The sequence below is a fragment of the Miniopterus schreibersii genome (genome assembly GCF_964146895.1).
Source record: "Miniopterus schreibersii genome assembly, chromosome: 1".
NCBI classification, from domain to species: domain Eukaryota; kingdom Metazoa; phylum Chordata; class Mammalia; order Chiroptera; family Miniopteridae; genus Miniopterus; species Miniopterus schreibersii.
In genome coordinates, this window is record NC_138101.1 from 167606039 (window position 1) to 167624420 (window position 18382).

At 53.3% G+C, this 18382-nt stretch overlaps 1 protein-coding gene across 9 annotated transcripts; it reads right to left on the reverse strand.

The window, feature by feature from the left end:
• Window positions 1-4193: 4193 nt before the first annotated feature.
• Window positions 4194-18053, reverse strand: BMP4 (bone morphogenetic protein 4). Of its 9 annotated transcripts, none has more exons than XM_081131742.1 (4): window positions 17940-18053; window positions 7774-7898; window positions 6302-6678; window positions 4194-5312 (listed from the first exon to the last, which is right to left on the reverse strand). In XM_081131742.1, exons 3-4 carry the CDS (start codon window positions 6669-6671, stop codon window positions 4456-4458), a joined length of 1227 nt encoding a protein of 408 aa, XP_080987868.1. In that variant the 5' UTR covers window positions 6672-6678; window positions 7774-7898; window positions 17940-18053; the 3' UTR covers window positions 4194-4455. The 9 variants fall into 9 exon arrangements, with proteins under 9 accessions (XP_080987868.1, XP_080987869.1, XP_080987870.1 ...); XM_081131743.1 differs by lacking the exon at window positions 17940-18053 and adding an exon at window positions 17687-17890; XM_081131744.1 differs by lacking the exon at window positions 17940-18053 and adding an exon at window positions 11395-11513.
• Between the last annotated feature and the right edge of the window lie 329 nt (window positions 18054-18382).

Sequence of the window (18382 nt, forward strand, 5' to 3'; positions counted from 1 at the left end):
CTGGAGGTTTGAGAATTTAGGATGAGGAGGGGGCAAGTTGTTTTAAATATTTTTGTCAGGAATCAAGTTATAAAAAGTCAAGAGAGATCAATGAGATCTTTTCTTCAGAAAATGTGGCAAAACTGACTGAAAGCTGGACTTCAGAAATTCTCATTAGTAACATAACTCAGGCAATTAATGTTCCATCTTGTCTTCTTTTCCTCAAATTTCACATTTTTGATGTAAACATTTCTGAATCTTATCCTATTATATTTTCTGAATAGTTTGTTCTGAACATTTATATTTTCATTCAGAGTTTTTAGAGAATATTTTGAAGAGAGAGCAAAAGCAGAGACAACTGGAACCTGCTTCGGTTAATGCCATAAGTAAAGTGACCTAGGAATGATTGTTTCAAAGGGCTTCCTCGGTGAGGAAATATTCTAATTTCTTTTTCTAGGGCTGACTAAATGTTGCACACCTTGATTTCTTTATTTGTGTTCCAAATGTCCTGGTGGCTTTTTTAAAAATAAAAATATTAGGGCAATCCAAATTTTTCCCTAAAGCCTGGCACTTTTCCACATTGGTGAACCATTTATTTATTCTGCCCCTAAGTGTTGAAAGCACAGGGAAATGGGACCCTTGCAGTCCCACTGGGGCCACATTTCTAACCACTCGGAATCTATTTCCAGTCACATTTTCAGATTTGTGCCAGTCTATCTCAAATGGTACACCTGAATAATCCGGCCTCGATTCTAACTGGCCAGCCCACCAGTGACCCTAAATCCCTCCAGGGGACAGTGCTAACTTTCTTACCCTCTGGCAGTGTAAGGTCATCAGCGTTGCTTTTGCACGCATTGTTCTTTGCACTTTAAAACAAGCGAGTGGGCGTGTACTGTATATACAATTTGCTTTGTGTGGAAGCACAAGGGCAGCTTGGAGACTTGGGCCTCAGCTTGGAGACTTGGGCCTCAGCTCGACTGACCTCAGGTCACCTCAGGGATCCCCATTCTGAGCCCCGGGCTTTAGGTGGCGGGTGGAGGGTGTGGGCACTGGGAGTCCTTGGGCAGCAGGCCCAAAGGAGGTCAGCTGAGGTGCTGTCGAGAAATTATGGGCTTGGCATCTCACTTCTGAAAGAAATCGGCCAACTCCATTCAAGCACACCTCTTCCACTCCCTCCCTCCCTCCCCCAAAGGGACGCAGCGGTGGCAGTTCAGCCCCAGCCCGGGCTCTGTGCGCCCCGGAGGAGGCTGAGGCACGTCCATGAGTCTGTTCCCACTCGCTGGGACCCCATCAGGCGCTCCAAGATGCGGCCCCCCTGGGAGCTCTGTGCGTGCAAGGAGAGCCTGGCTCCCGAGCTCCTGCTCTCCGCCCCTCCAACAGAAAACCCCCACAGGTATCGACGCCTCGGACACCCCTGCAGCCCCCCGGCCCCGCGCGGCCTGGCCCCCGTTCACCTGCGCCGCGCCGAGCGCGGGCCCTCGGGACGCGGGCGCACGCATCAGGTCCGTCGGTCTTCGCGCAGCTTCACCTGAGCCGGCTCCCCGAGCGCGGGCGAGCGGGACGCGCGGGCAGCTTCGGGGGGCGGGGGGGCCTGAAATCCGCCGCTGGGCTGAGGAGGGGGTGCGGGGGCCCTCCCGCGGCGCGGCTCCCGCACGGCCGCCAGGTGCGCCGCGCAGTCCCCGGCGGGTAGGACGCCCCCTGGCGCCCCCGCGGAGCCCGCGAGCTCCAGGCGCGGGCGGGGCGGGGCGGGGCCGGCGGCGGCTCCCGAGGCCGCGCCAAGGCCGGGCGATTATTGGGGTCCGCCCGCGCCGCCGCTGCCCTGCGCCCTCGCAGTGGGGCGCTGCCCCGCGGCAAGCGGGTGGTGGGGTGAAGCTCAGTCAAGAAGGAAAACAAAGTCAGCAGGTCACCTGGCAGGTTCCGAGCGAATTATGCAACGAAAGCCCGGGAATATGCGATGCGTTCCGCCCCCCACCCCCAACTTTTAAATTTTTTCTGAAGCTCCTGGGAAGCCGGTTCTAGTTTAAGGGTTGAGCAGGGATCGACCGAACAGCTCCTCTGACGTGCTTACGACTTTGCTGGACACCTCAAGAGCGGCTCTCCCTCCCCACCTTTCTTTAATGGGAACATTATTGGGGGGGGGCGATAAAGAGATGGAGGGGGGACGGGCAGGCTAGATCCAAAAGCAAAGCCGAGGGGACTGAAACCTAAATTAAACCATCTCTACACATACTCAATTCCTTATCTCCCCAGGTCTCAGGACTGTGCCCTCAGACAGAATTTAAAGAGTTAACGCTGGTCATAGCTCCTTGTTTTTCATGCTAACATTGTGGCATTAGGACTATTTTGTTAACTAGGTATATGCAATTCACAGAATTTCACGGTAAATTCCCCAGACCAAATATTTGGCTGAACAAATAAACAACATTATCCATTCCTGAAAATAAGCCAGTAGAAGAAGGGGGGTGGGGTTGGGGGGAGGGTAGTTGCTAGAAAGTGACCTGAGCCAGGCAGCCACTGGGCTCAGGACTCACCCTGCGATCACTTGTCCAAGTGCTAGAGATCTGCGGGTTCCTTTCCAATGACACGGACATTTCAGAAAGTTGCTGGAAATGGGGCAAAACAAAACGAGGCCGCCTGAGGGGAACCCATAATGGGCTTCCCCTAAATGATTTATTCGACCTCCATACCATTAATCAAAGGGGCAGCGACCTGGGGGGCTAGTGGAGGGGGGAGTACCTCTCTTTGCAGGGAGTTTTGGAGGAACTGTGGAGTCTTGCTGCCTTTGCCTGGGGCTCTGATCTCCTCTCTCCACCTGCGCTCTCCAGGGAGCTGGGGCTTTGGCAACTGTTCTACTTCTATTTTTATTGGTTTCCACTAAGCTGCTCCTTTTGGAGGATTGTAGAACTTCAGTAATTAAAAACAAAAATGAATCCTGCTTCACACACCCCATCCCCAAGAGCACATGGAAGAGTGTGTGTACATGAATGCACACACATCACCACCACCCCCCTCCACCCTCACAATAAGGCACCTCTGTCAGCCCACCCTACACAGGCTGTACAAAGACACTGCTTTTCAACTCATCCAAAGCTTCTCAGGAAAAAAAAAAAAATGCACACATAAGAAATGAGTCTAAGCAGGCGAAAATTCCAGGGCTTAATTTAGTTGCTGGTGGCAAGTAAGAAAACCCAAAGGTCTCTCCTCTGGTCCTCTTAGCCACTATATGCATGTCATTTCAGAAAGCCATTTCTCTGCCTTGCTGGCAGCCCTTAACTGAGAGAGAAGGCTCAGGCACATTAGTATCTTTCCTTTGACCAAAATTTGAGCTTTCCCCTTGAAGAAACCCTGGCTCAGAACATCATATCCAACTGTCTTTCTGCCCAGCTCAGAGAGACAAGGAGAGTTGGCTTTTGACTCAAGAGAATCTGCACAGTGGAACTTCTACAGTGCCTACTTAGCAATTTTGACCCATCAGTACCTGACCCCATTGTCAACCTCCACCCAGTCCAATCTGTTGGAATTTTGAGCTCGACAAAGGCCTTCATGTTGGAATAGAAAATAAGGAAGCCAAAACATGGTAGAGAATTCCACCATGTGGTAAATTAAAACAGTGGTCACCAAACATTTTGAAGGTAAGGCACATCACTTACTTTATTGGCTAAAACCCACTTCTCAAAAAAACCTGTTAAAAACACTCACACACATATATACATGTTAATATGTGAGTATGCAAATTAGTTGTGGATTGAAACACACAACATTGAGGCCTATAATATCTGGAGACACCCTAGGGTATCATAAAAGCAGAGGTGGGAAGCATTTCCCCAAGAGCTGAGATTCTTACCCATCACACTCAGCTGGGATGCACCTCTAACAGGTGAGCCAAATCCAGAAGATGTACAAGGAGCCCAAAACTGAGTCTTTAATCTGGCCTACTCCTTTTATCCCACTGTTTTCCCAAGGCATGTGTCATCCAGATGGGAGAGGATGCTGCGTCCTTGTTAACATTAAATAGAAATGGAAAACAATTCATCCTGGCAATTACCATCTCTCTACCATCAGTTTACTTCCTGTCCCTAGAACTTAACCACCTCCAGCTACCACCCTCAGACTTCCATTCTGCCCTCGCCCCACCTCATTCAAAAGAGATGGGACAGGAGGAAAAGAGAAAGGATTCGAGAGAAAAGAACATAGTTTACCTTTAAAATAATGACTCATTTTATTTTTTCTTTTAATACGTAGTTATAAATATATTTTGTCAAAATATATGATCAATATGGTCAAAACATTTGCACGTAAAGTCATAAATAAGGTCAAGGTGAATGTTTAGGTTTTTTTCTTTCTTTTTTTTTTTTTTTAAAGATAAGAGTCCAGCTATAAGGAAGCAGTCTGTGTAGTGTGTGGGTGAGTGGATGGGAGTGTGTGTGTGTGTGTGTGTGTGTGTGTGTGTGTGTGTGTGTCCAAGGACTGCTGATCTCAGCGGCAACCACATCCCTCTACCACCATCTCCTGATAATTTTTCAGTACCACCTTGTCATACTCATCCAGGTACAGCATGGAGATGGCACTCAGTTCAGTGGGAACACAACAGGCTTTGGGGATACTGGAATTGACAGAGTTGACCAGGGTCTGCACAATGGCATGGTTGGTTGAGTTGAGGTGGTCAGCCAGTGGAAAGGGGCAGTCCCCGTGGCAGTAGAAGGCCTGGTAGCCCGGCGGGGCCACAATCCAGTCATTCCAGCCCACGTCACTGAAGTCCACATAGAGTGAGTGGCGTCGGCAGTTCTTATTCTTCTTCCGGGCCCGCTGTGGGTGATGCTTGGGGCTACGCTTGGCCCTCCGCCTCCGGGTCAAGACATGTCCCCGGCCATCGTGGCCAAAGGTGACCAGGAGGGGCCGGAGCTGGGCCCAATCCCCACTCCCTTGAGGTAACGATCGGCTAATCCTGACATGCTGGCCCTGGTGGGTCCGTGTCTGATGGAGGTGAGTCACCTCGATGGTCAGCCCATAGTTCGGCTGCTTCTCCCGGGTCCAGCGAAGGACCGCAGGGCTCACATCAAAAGTTTCCCACCGTGTCACATTGTGGTGGACCAGTCTCGTGTCCAGTAGTCGTGTGATGAGGTGCCCAGGCACCAATTCTCCCGGGGGCTTCATAACCTCATAAATGTTTATTCTGTGGAAGCCCTGCTCCCAGTCAGGGCCCTGGTCCACCTGCTCCCGGAAAAGTCGAAGCTCTGCCGACGAGATCACCTCATTCTCTGGGATGCTGCTGAGGTTAAAGAGGAAACGAAAAGCGGAGTTTTCGCTGGTCCCTGGGATGTTCTCCAGATGTTCTAGGCACAATTGGGAAGGGAACGAAAAAGAAAAAAAGGAGAGAAGAAAAAAAAAAAGCACATGAACTTTTCTGAGAGACTGAAAAGTCAAGAAATAGCTAAGAGTTGGGTGATAAGTGATGAACCCTGCTTATGCAGTGGAAGCCTATTTGGGGGAAGTCAGCCTGTCTTTTAATTTGAAGAAACAGATAGATACATGGGGCAGCTAGCAAACTCAGAGAGACTCAGCTAGCATTCAGCAAGCACCAGAGACAAAGTATCTCCCACCCTCCTTTATATGTCTAATAATTTCCATGTGTCAACTCCTTACTCCGCCACCATCAAGACTCCCCTTTTAAAGCCCTCTTGGCTTTGTGTGTACACAGTTTTCTTTACAAGTGGCTGTAAAGAAAAAGAGGGGCCAACGGAGCAGAGGCAGGAGGAAACATGCACACAACCACCTCTCCCTCTCCTTCCATTTTCGAGCATGTTACTAAACATTTCCCCAGCGATCTTGGAAACACAGAGCATGCCTTGTTGATCATGTTACAGAGGGGAAAATAAATTCCAACACAGTAATGATGCTGGTGGATTAATAACTCAGATTTACTTTGGAAAAGAAACATCCGCTAGGAAACATTCAGATCGGATTACAAGGCCCCTATTGAATAAATCTGACAAACACACAGCTGTAACATTAAATTCAGTAGGTGCTTTGAAAAAAGAAAAAAAAAAAAAAAAAACACGGGCAGAAAACCTGGCAGAAAAGGCTTTGATATAGCAAAACACACACACACACAGGGCTAGGGCTAGCCCCGCGTCTGAGCGGTGTCATTCCCCTTCCCTCAGCCCCTCCCCTCTGTCTCCAAAAAACAAAGTCAGCCACAGCTCGGGGGATTCTCGGAGGTAGGCGGCTCTGCTCCCCAGCCTCCTGGATTTGGGACTTTGATGTAACCTGAGCCCGTGTCCCCGGGGCCCGCACGGCCCCCCAGGCTCCGGCAGCGGCTGACCTTCGTGGTGGAAGCTCCTCACGGTGTTGGCGCGGCTGGCGGGGCGCTCGGGGTACTCCAGCGCGCCGCGGACCTGCTCTTCCCCTTCCTCCTCGCCCGACTGCAGCCGGTAGAGATCCCGCATGTAATCCGGGACGACGGCGCTCTTGCTGGGCTGCGGGCGGCGGCGCAGCCCGAACATCTGCAGAAGCGTCGCCTCGAAGTCCCGCAGGAGCTCATGGCTCTGCCCTGAGCGGCGTCCTCCCGCGTGGCTCTGAATCTCGGCGACTTTTTTCTTCCCCGTCTCAGGTATCAAACTAGCATGGCTCGCGCCTCCTAGCAGGACTTGGCATAATAAAACGACCATCAGCATTCGGTTACCAGGAATCATGGTGTCTCTGGGGAGGGGGAGGAGGTGGAAGGTTAAAGAATAAATAAACACCAATAACGAGAGAGGAACAGAGATGTCTCCGCGTCAGGCAGCGAGGGCGAGAGATGGAGGGGCCGGGATGTGAGGCAGGTCAGAAGGAGCGAGTTGGCGTCTTCTCCCTCACACACCCCCCTCCGCCACCAGCTGCAGCCATGCGAGGCCTGAAAGTAGGAATTGCCCTGTAATTACTTGGTCTAACTTGTTTACAGTCAAATAACCCCAAATCAGATAGCCTCCATCCTGTTAATCTTTTTTTGTCCCAACTGCTATCTGAGCCATGATCTCAGCTTGGCTTCTTCAGGGGTAAACAGTTAACATTGAGGGGGTAAAAAAAAAAAAAAAAAAAAAAAAAAAAAGGGTGGGGGAGGGAGAATTCAAATGGCACCGCAGCCGCTCCCCCTCTTCCCCCACCCCACCCCCTTCCTCCGCCCGCCCAGCCCGACTTCCACAACTTCCAGCTGGTTCCGAGCGGCGGGGAGGCAGAGCGGGGGAGCAGGGGCAGGGCCAAGGCACCGGACGGACGGCGGGGTGCAGAGGCCGAGGCCGAGAACGTGGTCTGGGAGCTGACAAAGTGGCCGGACGGTTTATTTTACTGCGGCTGATGGGGTTGCAATGCCCAGCAAAAAGCCTCGGAGCGTGCCCGCTCGCTCACTCCCAGGGAAGGGGGGCGGGGGTGGCTCGGGGGAGCGACCTCCGAGCTCTGACAAGCAGCTGGGAACGCGACCCCGGGCGCCGGGCGCTCCCCCGGCCAAGCGGGGAGGGGGCAGTGACTAGCCCTTAAGGTACAGCCCCGGGATGCGACGCGGACTTTTCATCTCTTTAGCCCCCTCTCGCTCCGCTTTCCTGCAACGCACCCGATCGGGGCGCGGGCGCGAGCCGCGCTGGGAGCAGAGCCCGTACGCCCAGGGCGCCGCGGCTGCCCGGCCGAGAGGGAAGCGACAGCCCTGCCAGAAAGCGGAGCGTGGGCTCTGGAAGGAGGGTCCGACGGGAGGGACGCGCGGCGAGCAGGGGTGGGGAGGGCAGAACGAATCCCCGGGAAGGGAAGGAAGAGGTGTCTACTCACTGACAGAAAACAAGGCATATAATAACAGTCCATGATTCTTGACAGCCAGTCTGGAACAAACTTGCTGGAAAGGCTCAGGGGCGCTGCAGCAGTGCGTTGCTCTGGATGGCACTACGGAATGGCTCCTAAAATGAATATTTGAATATAATGAGACTCTGGCGCAGACGGGCTCTGTTTTTCTTCCAGCCCCTCGGCGTCACGTGACCGCAGAGGCCCCGCCCCGCGCCCGGAGGAGCCCGCCCTCCCCGCGGCGGGCGGCGAAAGGGCCCTCACACCCCACGGCGGCCCCGCCCCCCGGCGCAGGCCAACCTCCCAGCCTTCGGCCGCCGCTTCCAGCGGCCCGGGCGGAGCTCCCGGCTGCGGTGCGCGGAGCCTGCCGCGGGCACCCCGGCGCGGCGCGCGCGGGGCACGGTCCTCGCCTCTACCTGCGCCGTCCCGGGCGTCCGGCTGGGCCCCAGCGCCGAGCGGCCTGAAGCCGCAGGATCTGGGGCGCGCTGCAGGGGCTGCGCCTTTCAGCGTGAACCCGGCTCTAGTGGGGCCGGGAGCGGGGGCGGCGGAGTCAGCCTCTCAGAGCCTCACCACCCGGCGGCACTTAAGAAAGAAAAGCCGAGGACACACACGCGCGCGCGCGTACCCCGCCACTCCCTCCACAGGGTCTCTGCGAGGCCAAATCCTGCTCCCAGCGACAGCCCGTCACCCCCTGGCGAAAGCCGGCGAGTGCTCAGACGAACCGGGCAGCCTTTAGAGCTCCCAGCCAAAAGCTGCTGACCGAGTCACGCACGGGGCCGGAGGGGGGGGTGGCGGCGATGGACCTGGGAAAGCGGGGAGGGAGCGGCCGCTGGGCTGTTTTCTCTGGCTCCCTCGCGGGGAGAATCTCCGCACCGCGTCGGCCTCGGCTTCCCCCCGAGCGAAGCATAAATCCCCAACGAGAGCGGTCGGCCCGGCCGCTCCGGGCGGGGGCGGACTCAAAAGGAGGCGTCGCCGCGGAGAGTGCGCACCACAAGTTTCAGGTCTTAATGTCGCCGAGGTTTTACAACTCTCGACCGGACGCAGAAAGGAAATCCCACCACGTTCCCAGGAGTCGAAGAAACCGTGAACAGCTTTCGGCCTGCGCTCGACCTCTGCGTCTGCGTCTCACTCTCTCCAGCTTGTCTTATTTTTTAAACCACCACTCCCCCCCCCACCCCCTCCACTTCCTTCCCCCCACCCCCTTCCTCCTTTGCACCAGCTGCAGAGTCGCAGCAAATATTTCTTCAGGAATTTTACCAACCCACAGCTCAAGGAATTACTGGGATGTCCTTACTGACTGAAGATGCTGGACGCGTGGGTCGCTCAGCACAGGGGCCTTTTCGGAAAACCTGACCAGCGCAAATGTGCGTCAGCGCGGGCCCGCCCCGGGGTCCTGAGCCCCGCGACTCCGGCTCAAAACCCCATGCACCCCATCTCCTGTTCCTGAGGCTGTTCCTAGTTCCTGCCTTGGGTCGCTGCAGAGAGATTGAGGGCTCAGGGTGCCGGCCTTACTCTCCCCCACGAACTAGGGTTTCTTCCTGGGGGCACTCCAGGGAAATCTTTGAGGAAGGGGAGTGAAAAATTATGCGCTTAGCCCTCCCTCGGGGCCGCGGCCGCCCGCGCCGCCTGACACCGCGGGCCGGGGTGCGGAGGCCACCGGCGCCCCTGCGCGACGGTCCCCGCCAGGAGAGCGCCGCGCCGTTTCTTGAGCGGCTGTAGGTTTTCCCGCTGCCGCGCCACCGCTGGAGCTGACTGCGAAAGGGTTGGGGAGGGCAAAGAGGTTTTCCTTTTCTTTTTCTATTTGAGACGCCAGGAACCAACAAAAAGCCCTGTGGGAGGAGTTCCAGAAATGGGAACAGCAGACCGAGAGCGGCAGGTCCCAGCAGAGCGAAGGGACAGAGGAAGGGGCCGGCGCCCGGAATCCCCCGACAATCCTAGGGTGGCTGCGGGAGCGCACGCCGCGCTAAAACGCAGAGGCTGGGGAAGAGCTGGTTGTGTTTCAATTTCGGGTTCAGTAATTAGTATTCATCTCTATTCATAACTTTCTCCCCCAATTTTTTAATTAAAAAAGATAAAAGCCGAAAAGAACTTCCGTCCTCTGAACTTTTTCTTTGGGGGAGGGCGTGGATGCAACTCGGGGCGATTGTCCACTTCCCTGCCTGAGTCGTCTCCCAACGCCTGTTTGTTCCCAGGTAACCTCGGTTTACCAAGTCCCTGTCTTTGGGGGTTTTCACGTCTCACAAAGCCTCACAAACCATCCGTCCACCTAGGAGGTGCCCAGGAGGCATCTGAGGCCGCAGGCCCAACTCCGGCCGGGAAGGGTCCGCAGGGACCCGAGATTTCGGGGGACCCCGTTCCTGTCGGCTCCAGGCGGGAAGAGCCAGTAAGAACCGCGTGTCCGCAGTGAGGCTCGCCCGCAACTCCCTTATAGGACGTGGCTCCACAGGAAGACTCGTCCCCGGAGCACCTGGCATCCCGGCCATCGAGACCTTACACCATGAAATGATCGTGGAGAGGCTCCTGGGATGCTGCGAGCGCGCGGGGAAGGCTCGTGCGGGAGGTGCGCCTGGCCGCGGCCGTCCGCAAGCTCTCCGGGGCGTCCGCCGGCGGGGGCCGCGTCGGGTGACACTCCCTCCTGCGCAGCCCCTCGCGAGGTGCGCTCGCTCCGGGCAGCAGAGCTGCCCTCGGCGCCGCAGCACCGGCCCTGGTCAGGTGTCCTCCCTCCACCGGGCCGTCCCTCACTCTCCCCGCCCTCAGAGCCGACACTCCTTTCTCTCCCTGCCCTTCCCGTCCGGGGATCGCAAACGCCCATCTCCCCGCGTCGTGTTCCGCTCGAGACCCTTCAGCCTTTCCGACGACCCCCAACTTAAGGCATCTCTCCTTCCCTCCTCTCCCGCCCCAAACCTCCTCCAGGTGAAAACAGCCGGCGTCGCCGGACGGCGAAAGTGGCCCGGCTAGAGGCAGTGGTGCCCTTCAGCGCCAGCATCCCTACCTCCAACACCGCCGTTTGCGGGAGGGGGGAGGGGGGAACTTTTGCCGCGACCACCGCCTGAACCCCACGCTTCCCTACCGCCCCCCCCCAGGACGCGCCTCGGCGCCTTCTGCCCGACGCCCCTCGCCGGGCGCCTTGCTCACCATAGGTCCCTGCAGTAGCGGGCTCGCCGGCAGCAGCTCCCGGGGACCTCTGAACGGCTGCGCGGAGCTTAGGCGAGGGCCGGGGGCCGGGGCGCTGCAGGCTCGAGACGGCGCGCACGGGAATCCCATCGGGGACGGAGGCCGGATCTGAGCCCGCGGCGGCGGCTCGGGCCCGGTCCCTCGGGTCGCGCGCCACACTCACCGAGCTCCCGGGCCGGGCTCCGCGCCGCTGCCCGCCCCGTCTGCCGCGCGGCCCTCCCGCATCTTCCCTTTCCTTCCCTTTCCCGCTCCCCCTCCCTCCCTCCTCCCCCGCCCGCAGCCCCTCCCTTCTTCCCTCCGCCCGCCGCCCTCCTGCGCCGGGCGCCCCGCCCACATCCCCGCGCCCCGCCGCCGGCCCGCGGCGCAGGCCCGGGTCCCGGAAGCCCGGGCGGCGCGGGGTTCGCCGCCCCTGCGGCTCTGGGAAGCGGCGGGGCTCACCTGGGGACCACGTGCGGAGGTCCTAGAAAGCATGCACCGACTAGTCGCGGGACCTTCCCCAGATACCCATGGGAGTCTGGGCTTCCCTGAGTTTAGAGTAACTGCTGCCCCAAACTGATGATTAAAACATTGAGTAATCACCGTTTACCCCGAGTAATTAGAGATAATGAAACACCTCTAAAATCAGGTTATGGAGAAAGGAGCTGTTGGATTGGTTTAAAGGGTGGCCTTCCATAAACTGTTAAAGGATTTCCAAAGGTTGAGAAACAGGCTGTGCACAGAGCTGTGTGCCAGAGAGAAGTACCTCTTTGGCTATTAAAAAGGTGACTTTCCTTCCAAAACATTTTTTAAATGCTTCTTGTGGAAATCCTTGGCGATGACCCTCAGAAGGACGGCCCCAATAAACAGTCTAGTTTCCCTCCTGCCCCACCAGGCCTAACCCTTTGGAGGGCAGAGATGGGTCGGAGATGGACGGGGGGGGGGGGGGGGGGGGCACGTTTTTTGGGGTTTTTTACACAGTTAGAAAAGGCTGTTTGTAACTCAGAAGCCCTCTGAGAACCTCCACAGCAGTTACTTTGGTTGTTGCTGTTACGGTTGTTGATTTTTTTGGTTTGGTTGTTTATGGTGCACCTAGGAATCCTTCACCTCCGCAAAGTGACCGTCTGAGGAGGTAACGACCACAGAAGCAACAATCTTTTTGGCCACAGAGAGACAAAAGATACCCTTTGGTTTGTTCTTAAAGAAAGAAGGGGGGTGAGGAGTTGGCCCTAGTGCTAGGGTGTAATCATATTAGCAGGGAGGTGGAATGTGTGGCTTTAAAACTTTCCCAAACAAGCTAGAGCCAATGTCCCACAGTGCCTCTGATGGAGCAGTGGGGGAGATATCAGCATCATCTCTGTTTTACCAACAGGGAAGGGGAAGGACAGCCAGGTTAAAGGGACTTGCCTGGAGCCCCGAAGTAAATCACAACCTCTGCTCTGGGGTCCCGAGCTAATGCTGCAGGGTGGGGCTGAGGGTCACAGCCCTGAGCTCCAAGCAGCAAGGCCAGTGCAGGAAGATTGAGCATTTCCTGTCCTGGATTTCTTTCCCTGGGATAGACATTACACTTCACTGTCTCGGCAAAGCATTTAAGTCTTTACTTAAACAGATATTGGTCCACAGTAGCTCATCGATACAAACTTTACAGTTACACTACCTTCAGTATTTAGAAAACAGGAATTACGAAGGGTGGGAAGTCCATGAAATCACAGAGACAACTGTGAGAGCAGGGCTACAGCACCCTGCCGTCTTTTCCAAGTCAGGCCTGTGAGGTCTTTTAGCCCAATAATGTATCAGACAACAGAAACAAGCTGTGTAGCTTTGGGCAAGCCCTTTAATTCCTATGGGCCTCAGTTTTCTCATTCGCAGAATGAAAGGATTAATCCAGATAATTTCCATGCCCCCTTTCAATTTGACCATGATTTAATTTCTTAATTGAAATTTTATTAAACATCTATCTTCTTTCATTTTAAATCACTATGAGCCGACCTCCTCTAAGAACCTCTGATTAAACAGGGCAGAGCAATACCACCACCCTAAGAGGATGACTGACAAGGTACCTCCAGCTTCCAACATAATCAAAATTACATTAATTATTATTAATAACAACACAAAATTAAAACCCCATTACATAGTTACTTAATGTCCATCCTGGGGCATTAGGCAGTGTGTTCCTTCAGCACACTGACTGGTATGAGGACAGATTAAATGTTCACTGAGCACCCTAATCAGTCACTATTGTTTTAATCATTAACAAAATATGTTCCTTAATATTTAAACTAAAAAACAATGGGGATATGCTGTGATTAAAAAGCAGGGGTTTGTTTTATTTTAAGACACCAGAGAATAGGGGTGTTTTTTTTTTCTTTTTGAAAACCCAAATGTTTTTTGGATGACAGCTACTTTCTCATTTTGCCAAAAGCCAGAGAATAAAATAGCCACCCATGAGTCCAGGAGTTTCTAATGAAGCCACCTGACATACCTGGTTTAGACCCAGATATGAATCTTTACATGTGTGGTGAGAGAACTCAGTTCCAGGTCTCTTGGGACAGTTTTATTTCTGGCCCACATTTGAGATGGGTGCAAACCATCTAGTACCAACTCCCTTTACTTAGTCCTCTCTCCCTGTTTTCTTCCTCTCTCTCGGACCAAAGAACAAATGATTTGTTGGTAGAGAGCGGAATCAGTCACACCCTAAGGATCAGAGTTTGTGAGGGAAATCATCCAGTGTTTTCCCTGGTTCAGGCGTACTTGTGAATCTTGGTGTTTTTATAGAACATAATATGGATGAACCAAATGAAACTACCCTTAAAGCATATAGACTCGGAGGAGAAATCCACCATATTTCAAGAGCAGCTATGGCTCCTCTGCTGCTATTCTGAAAGAAGGGCATTCATTGGTTGGGTTTTTAAGAGAGTAGCCGGACAGCAAGCCCATTGGGACAGCCTTTCTCCAGCTATGTTCTGAGGGCCATAAGCTTCAGAACAGGGTTGGATGTTCTGATAAAATACAGATATCCTGCCCTGCCTGCCTGAGATCTGGCCCCAGAAAATTTACATATTTCACAAAGTTTCCTAATGATCCTGAGCACACTAAAGCTTCAGAACTATTTTAAAAGTTACTTCACTTATATTTCCAGGGCTGGTAGATACCATTAAAAGGCTGAAACCTAGACACTACTAAACAAGCAAGGAATACGCTTGGCTTGTACTTTATAAACTGTTATGGTGACTATAGAATTACTATGCCCAGAACACATGAAATAGGTCTTCACAAGTGAAAAGATTTCTAATCCTATAGAGATAGTAGCCCTTGCTTCTAGGTCCTCGATTAAGAACCACATTAGATCTTCAAGCTTTCTTTGCCAATTAAGTGGCTGGTGACGCTACATAAGGGTACTTTGAAGAAACTCCCAGCACCATTGCTGACTTTTGAGAAGTAGTAAGATAGATAATTTGGAATTGGAATTATAAGAGATCTCTGAAACTGCCCAGAACCATTCCTTTTTCTCTTACTATTTACCATTAGTTATGATTTGCTATCTAGCCATCACAACAGCCCTCCTAAAATCACTGCTCTACAGATGAGAATCTGAAATTTAGGGAGGTCCTATGAGTTGTTCAAGGTCACAGAGCTAATAGATGGTAGACCAAAAATTCAGACCAGGTCAGTTTGTCTCCGCCTCCACATGCCGTGGGCTGGGACTGCAGAGGGATGGATCCCCACTGGCCACAGCTTCTGACTAAACAAGGCTTGTCCTGGAGGCTTTTCCCAAGGCCCAGGCACCAGCTGCTGCTCAATTGTTGCAGCCTTTTTGCAGCCAGCTATTACAGAGAGTTTCAGGATACCTACCTAGTTCTCAGAAGACAGACAAAATCAAGACCCAGAGACTTATCTCCACTGGATCTAATAACAAAGCCCACCTTAGGGCAAGACTTTATGTGACCTTCCCTAGGAAAAAGTGGTGATCTTGAGAAAGTAGCTGCTTCCCTCTCTGAGTTTCAGGTTCCTTACTGTAAAGTGTGAGGACTGATCAGGTTCCTCACAGGTCCTTCTCAGGCCCCAAGACTGAGGAACAGTTTATCTACTAGTTAAAATCATGGTCCAATAGCTTAACCTCCAGAGTAGCTGGTTTCCTCATTTATAATCTGAGAACAACAATTTCTATTTCATAAGGGTCTTATAAGCATTAAATGAGTTAATGTAATAAAATGGCAGGCACATTGCTCAATAAATATTAGCTATTGTTCCTATTCTTTGTCAAGGTAATGATTACACGAGCAAAGTAGGCAAAGAGCCACTCTGATAGTGAATTTTACTTACAGTTAGTGGTAAACTTTTTACAGGAAGGGGTTAGATCTGGCACTGCACACATCTTAGGTGTTGATTGAATAAAGGCTGTTTACGTGAATCATTGTTCACTGAGTTAACACTCATTACGATTTGTCTAAATAGATCTGATCCATGAATATATCTCTGCCAAGATAAGTAATAACTGACAAAGTGGACAGTCATAACTACTGAGAACAAGGAAATTACGGACTGAATGACATATCCAAAGCACTTTCCATCTCTGATTTTTCTGATCCCTAACACCTCTGACTTCAAACAAATTTTCTCTATACTTCTTGCTAAAAGTAAACCCATTTCCCTTTCCCTGGTCTAAAGAAGAAATATATACCCGATTACAAAGTCCTCCTTTCCAAACATTTGCGACTGCTGCCAACCCTTGATATACCTCATTCAAAGCTAACTAATACCGGATTCTAATAGTTTCTCATTGAATAAAATAAAATACAATACTACTTCAGTTCCCTATGCCTTAAATTGTTGTCTCTCTCTCTCTACTTTCTGGAATATGGCTCTCTCTCTCTCTCTCTCTTTTTTTTTAATCCTTCAAAACAGACCATCAAAAATGGACAGAGAACTCTAAGCAAAACCCCAGAGATATCAGACAGATGAAACGACTGCTTTTATGTCTAACATGTGGATGGCAGACAGGGCATGGCTATTGAAATTCCTCCCTTTCCAAGGAAGGGTTATCCCAAAAATGATGGGATTGGCACACAATGAAGGAGGTTTGGCTTCTCCCTGTTTTAGCCTTCCTCTGCTAAAAATGGTCCTCTGCAGCCACCTGATTCTACAGACGGCATGCTCTTTGGAAGTAGATTATTATAGAATGGCTCAAGAAGGTTAAAACTGTGGGATGTCTTGGTTCTCAGGGCGCAGATCCTTCACATTCTCTTTCTCTCCCTGTTGTGCATGAACACTGTGACCTGGATTAAATTGCACTGCCAGGATGGGGATGAGTTTTAGAGGCAGCAGCAGACTCCTACATGGACACCAGGCTGTACCAAATGAGTTATGTGGTTTCCCAGCCAGATGTCAATTGCACAACACACTCTAACATTCTCCCCTCGATTCATGCCAACAATTTTCATCTTTTGCAAGCAAAGCTTTGTCCAAAAGGGGTATGTGATCCTTGAAACCTGGGTGTTTTTACAGATAATCTAAACATTTCATGTCCTTGAGTGGGGGGAAGAGTTATGTTCACCAATGTCCTCTTCAAGAATAAATGTATATTATTTGTAATCCCCTCAGGAATTATGTATAGATGTAATTAACACTCAAAATGCTTGTGGATGTTCACTTTGTGAAAATTCCTCGAGTTGTACACGTGAGCTTTGTGCGCTTTTCTCTTTGTGCTACATATATTTCAATAAAAGTTTGCTAAAATATGCTTTTGAAATGATTTTTTTAAGTTATATTCTTTGACCATCATTTGAAGCCCACTAGCAAGATACAATGTTTCTGGTCACCTCGGGTAACCAAGAGTTGCACAGGGTAAAACTAGGAGCACAACTTGAATGCTGGCTGGTGGTGGCCACAAGACCAGTGACACAGGCCCATGGCTTCAGGGAATCCACTCCAGGGCCTCCAAAGAAGAGCAGTTGCACCAGCCAAGCAAGGCCTGGCCGCCGGGGACCAGAGCAGCCCAAGGTAGAGGCCAACATACCACAGGCGCTCAGCACTGCTCCCAACCAAGGGAGCGCAGGGACGCTGTTCTGGAAGAGAAGCGCCTGAAGCAACCTCAGCTTTGTACCCAGCTCTTCCGCTCCTGGGCTTCTCCGGCTGAGGGCCTGGGGTGGGGGTGGGGAGGTAGGCGGGGTCACCAGGCGTGTATTTCTTAAGACAGAAATGAGTAAGCCCAACGGAGAGGTGACAGCTCCCGAAACAGAAATGGGCTCCATCCCCAGATTCTGGGAGCCCTGGGCTTGGGGGAGGGGCTGGGGCCAGGGTAGTAATAGAGCCAATGGGCCTCGGAAGGGGCGCCTATCTTGAAGCCTCGCCTAAGCCGAGCCCCAGCTCGGGCGCAGAGATGAGCCTTGAGTGCCCGTGGCCGCAGTGTCGCCCCTTTGGAGGCCTTGCCTTCCCAGGGCCAGGCTCAGACATCACACAGTCAGTCTCCAAAGGAGTCAGAGAACCCGAAGAAGGGTGTGGAGCGGCTGAGCTGCGGGGACAGAGTGTGAGGTGCGGGAGAGGCTGCGGGAAGGCGCGGCCTGAGTCGGCGGAGCACCGAGGCGCGCGGCGCGCCCGCCTCCTGCAGGCAGATGGGGAAGGGAGGTGCGGGCACCCGGAAATCCCGAGCCACGCTGTCCCTCCGCGACTGCGGATGAGTAGCAGGCCGGGGACAGGCCCGGTGCCTCCCACTCCTCGCCGGCCGGCCGGCGGGGTCCGTGGGCCGCCTCCTTACCCGGTGCCCTGTCGGGTCCGACGCAGGCTGGGCTTCGCCGCGCGCGTCCCTGATGGCGCGGGGCGCTGCGGGAGGCTCGGGCCGTCCTTGCGCGGCCCCGCGGGGACGCCCCATTAAGCGGCGGAGTGGGCGCGGGGCGGGAGTCGGTGCCCGCCGGCCCGCGCGCTTCCCCGCGCCCGCACCGCCTGCGCCGCCTCCGCAGCCGCTGGCCGCGGGCCCTCGTTATTTTTAGCCGGGCGCTGCACCTTCCTACCTGCAAGAGCTCGCCCCGCTCTCAGACTCGTTTTGCAGGATTTGTGCCCCAGGTGGCTAATCTGACCCACACTTGAATAAACAGCGAGCGCCCGGCAACCGGGGCGAGCCGCCCGCCGGAATCTCTAGAGCTCCTCAGACGCCCAGAGGTCCCACCTCTTTTTTTTTTTTTTCCGTCTACCTCGAGTTGGAAGCTCTGGACGGTCCCTGGAGGAAGGAGGGAGGAAAGAAGGAAGGGAGAGGTGGGGAGGGGTCCTGGAGTGGCTCCTGGGACGAGGTGCCCCTGGTCCCTGTTGCCCCCCCCCCATACACACAGCCTTGGATGTGGTGGAGCACGGGGTACAGTTGTCCAGCTTACACTCGCAGAAAGTTAAATTTGGGGGGTACTGGCTAAGCTTCCCTCCCCAGCTGACCACCCCCTCGGCTGCCCGTTCCTCTCATGGT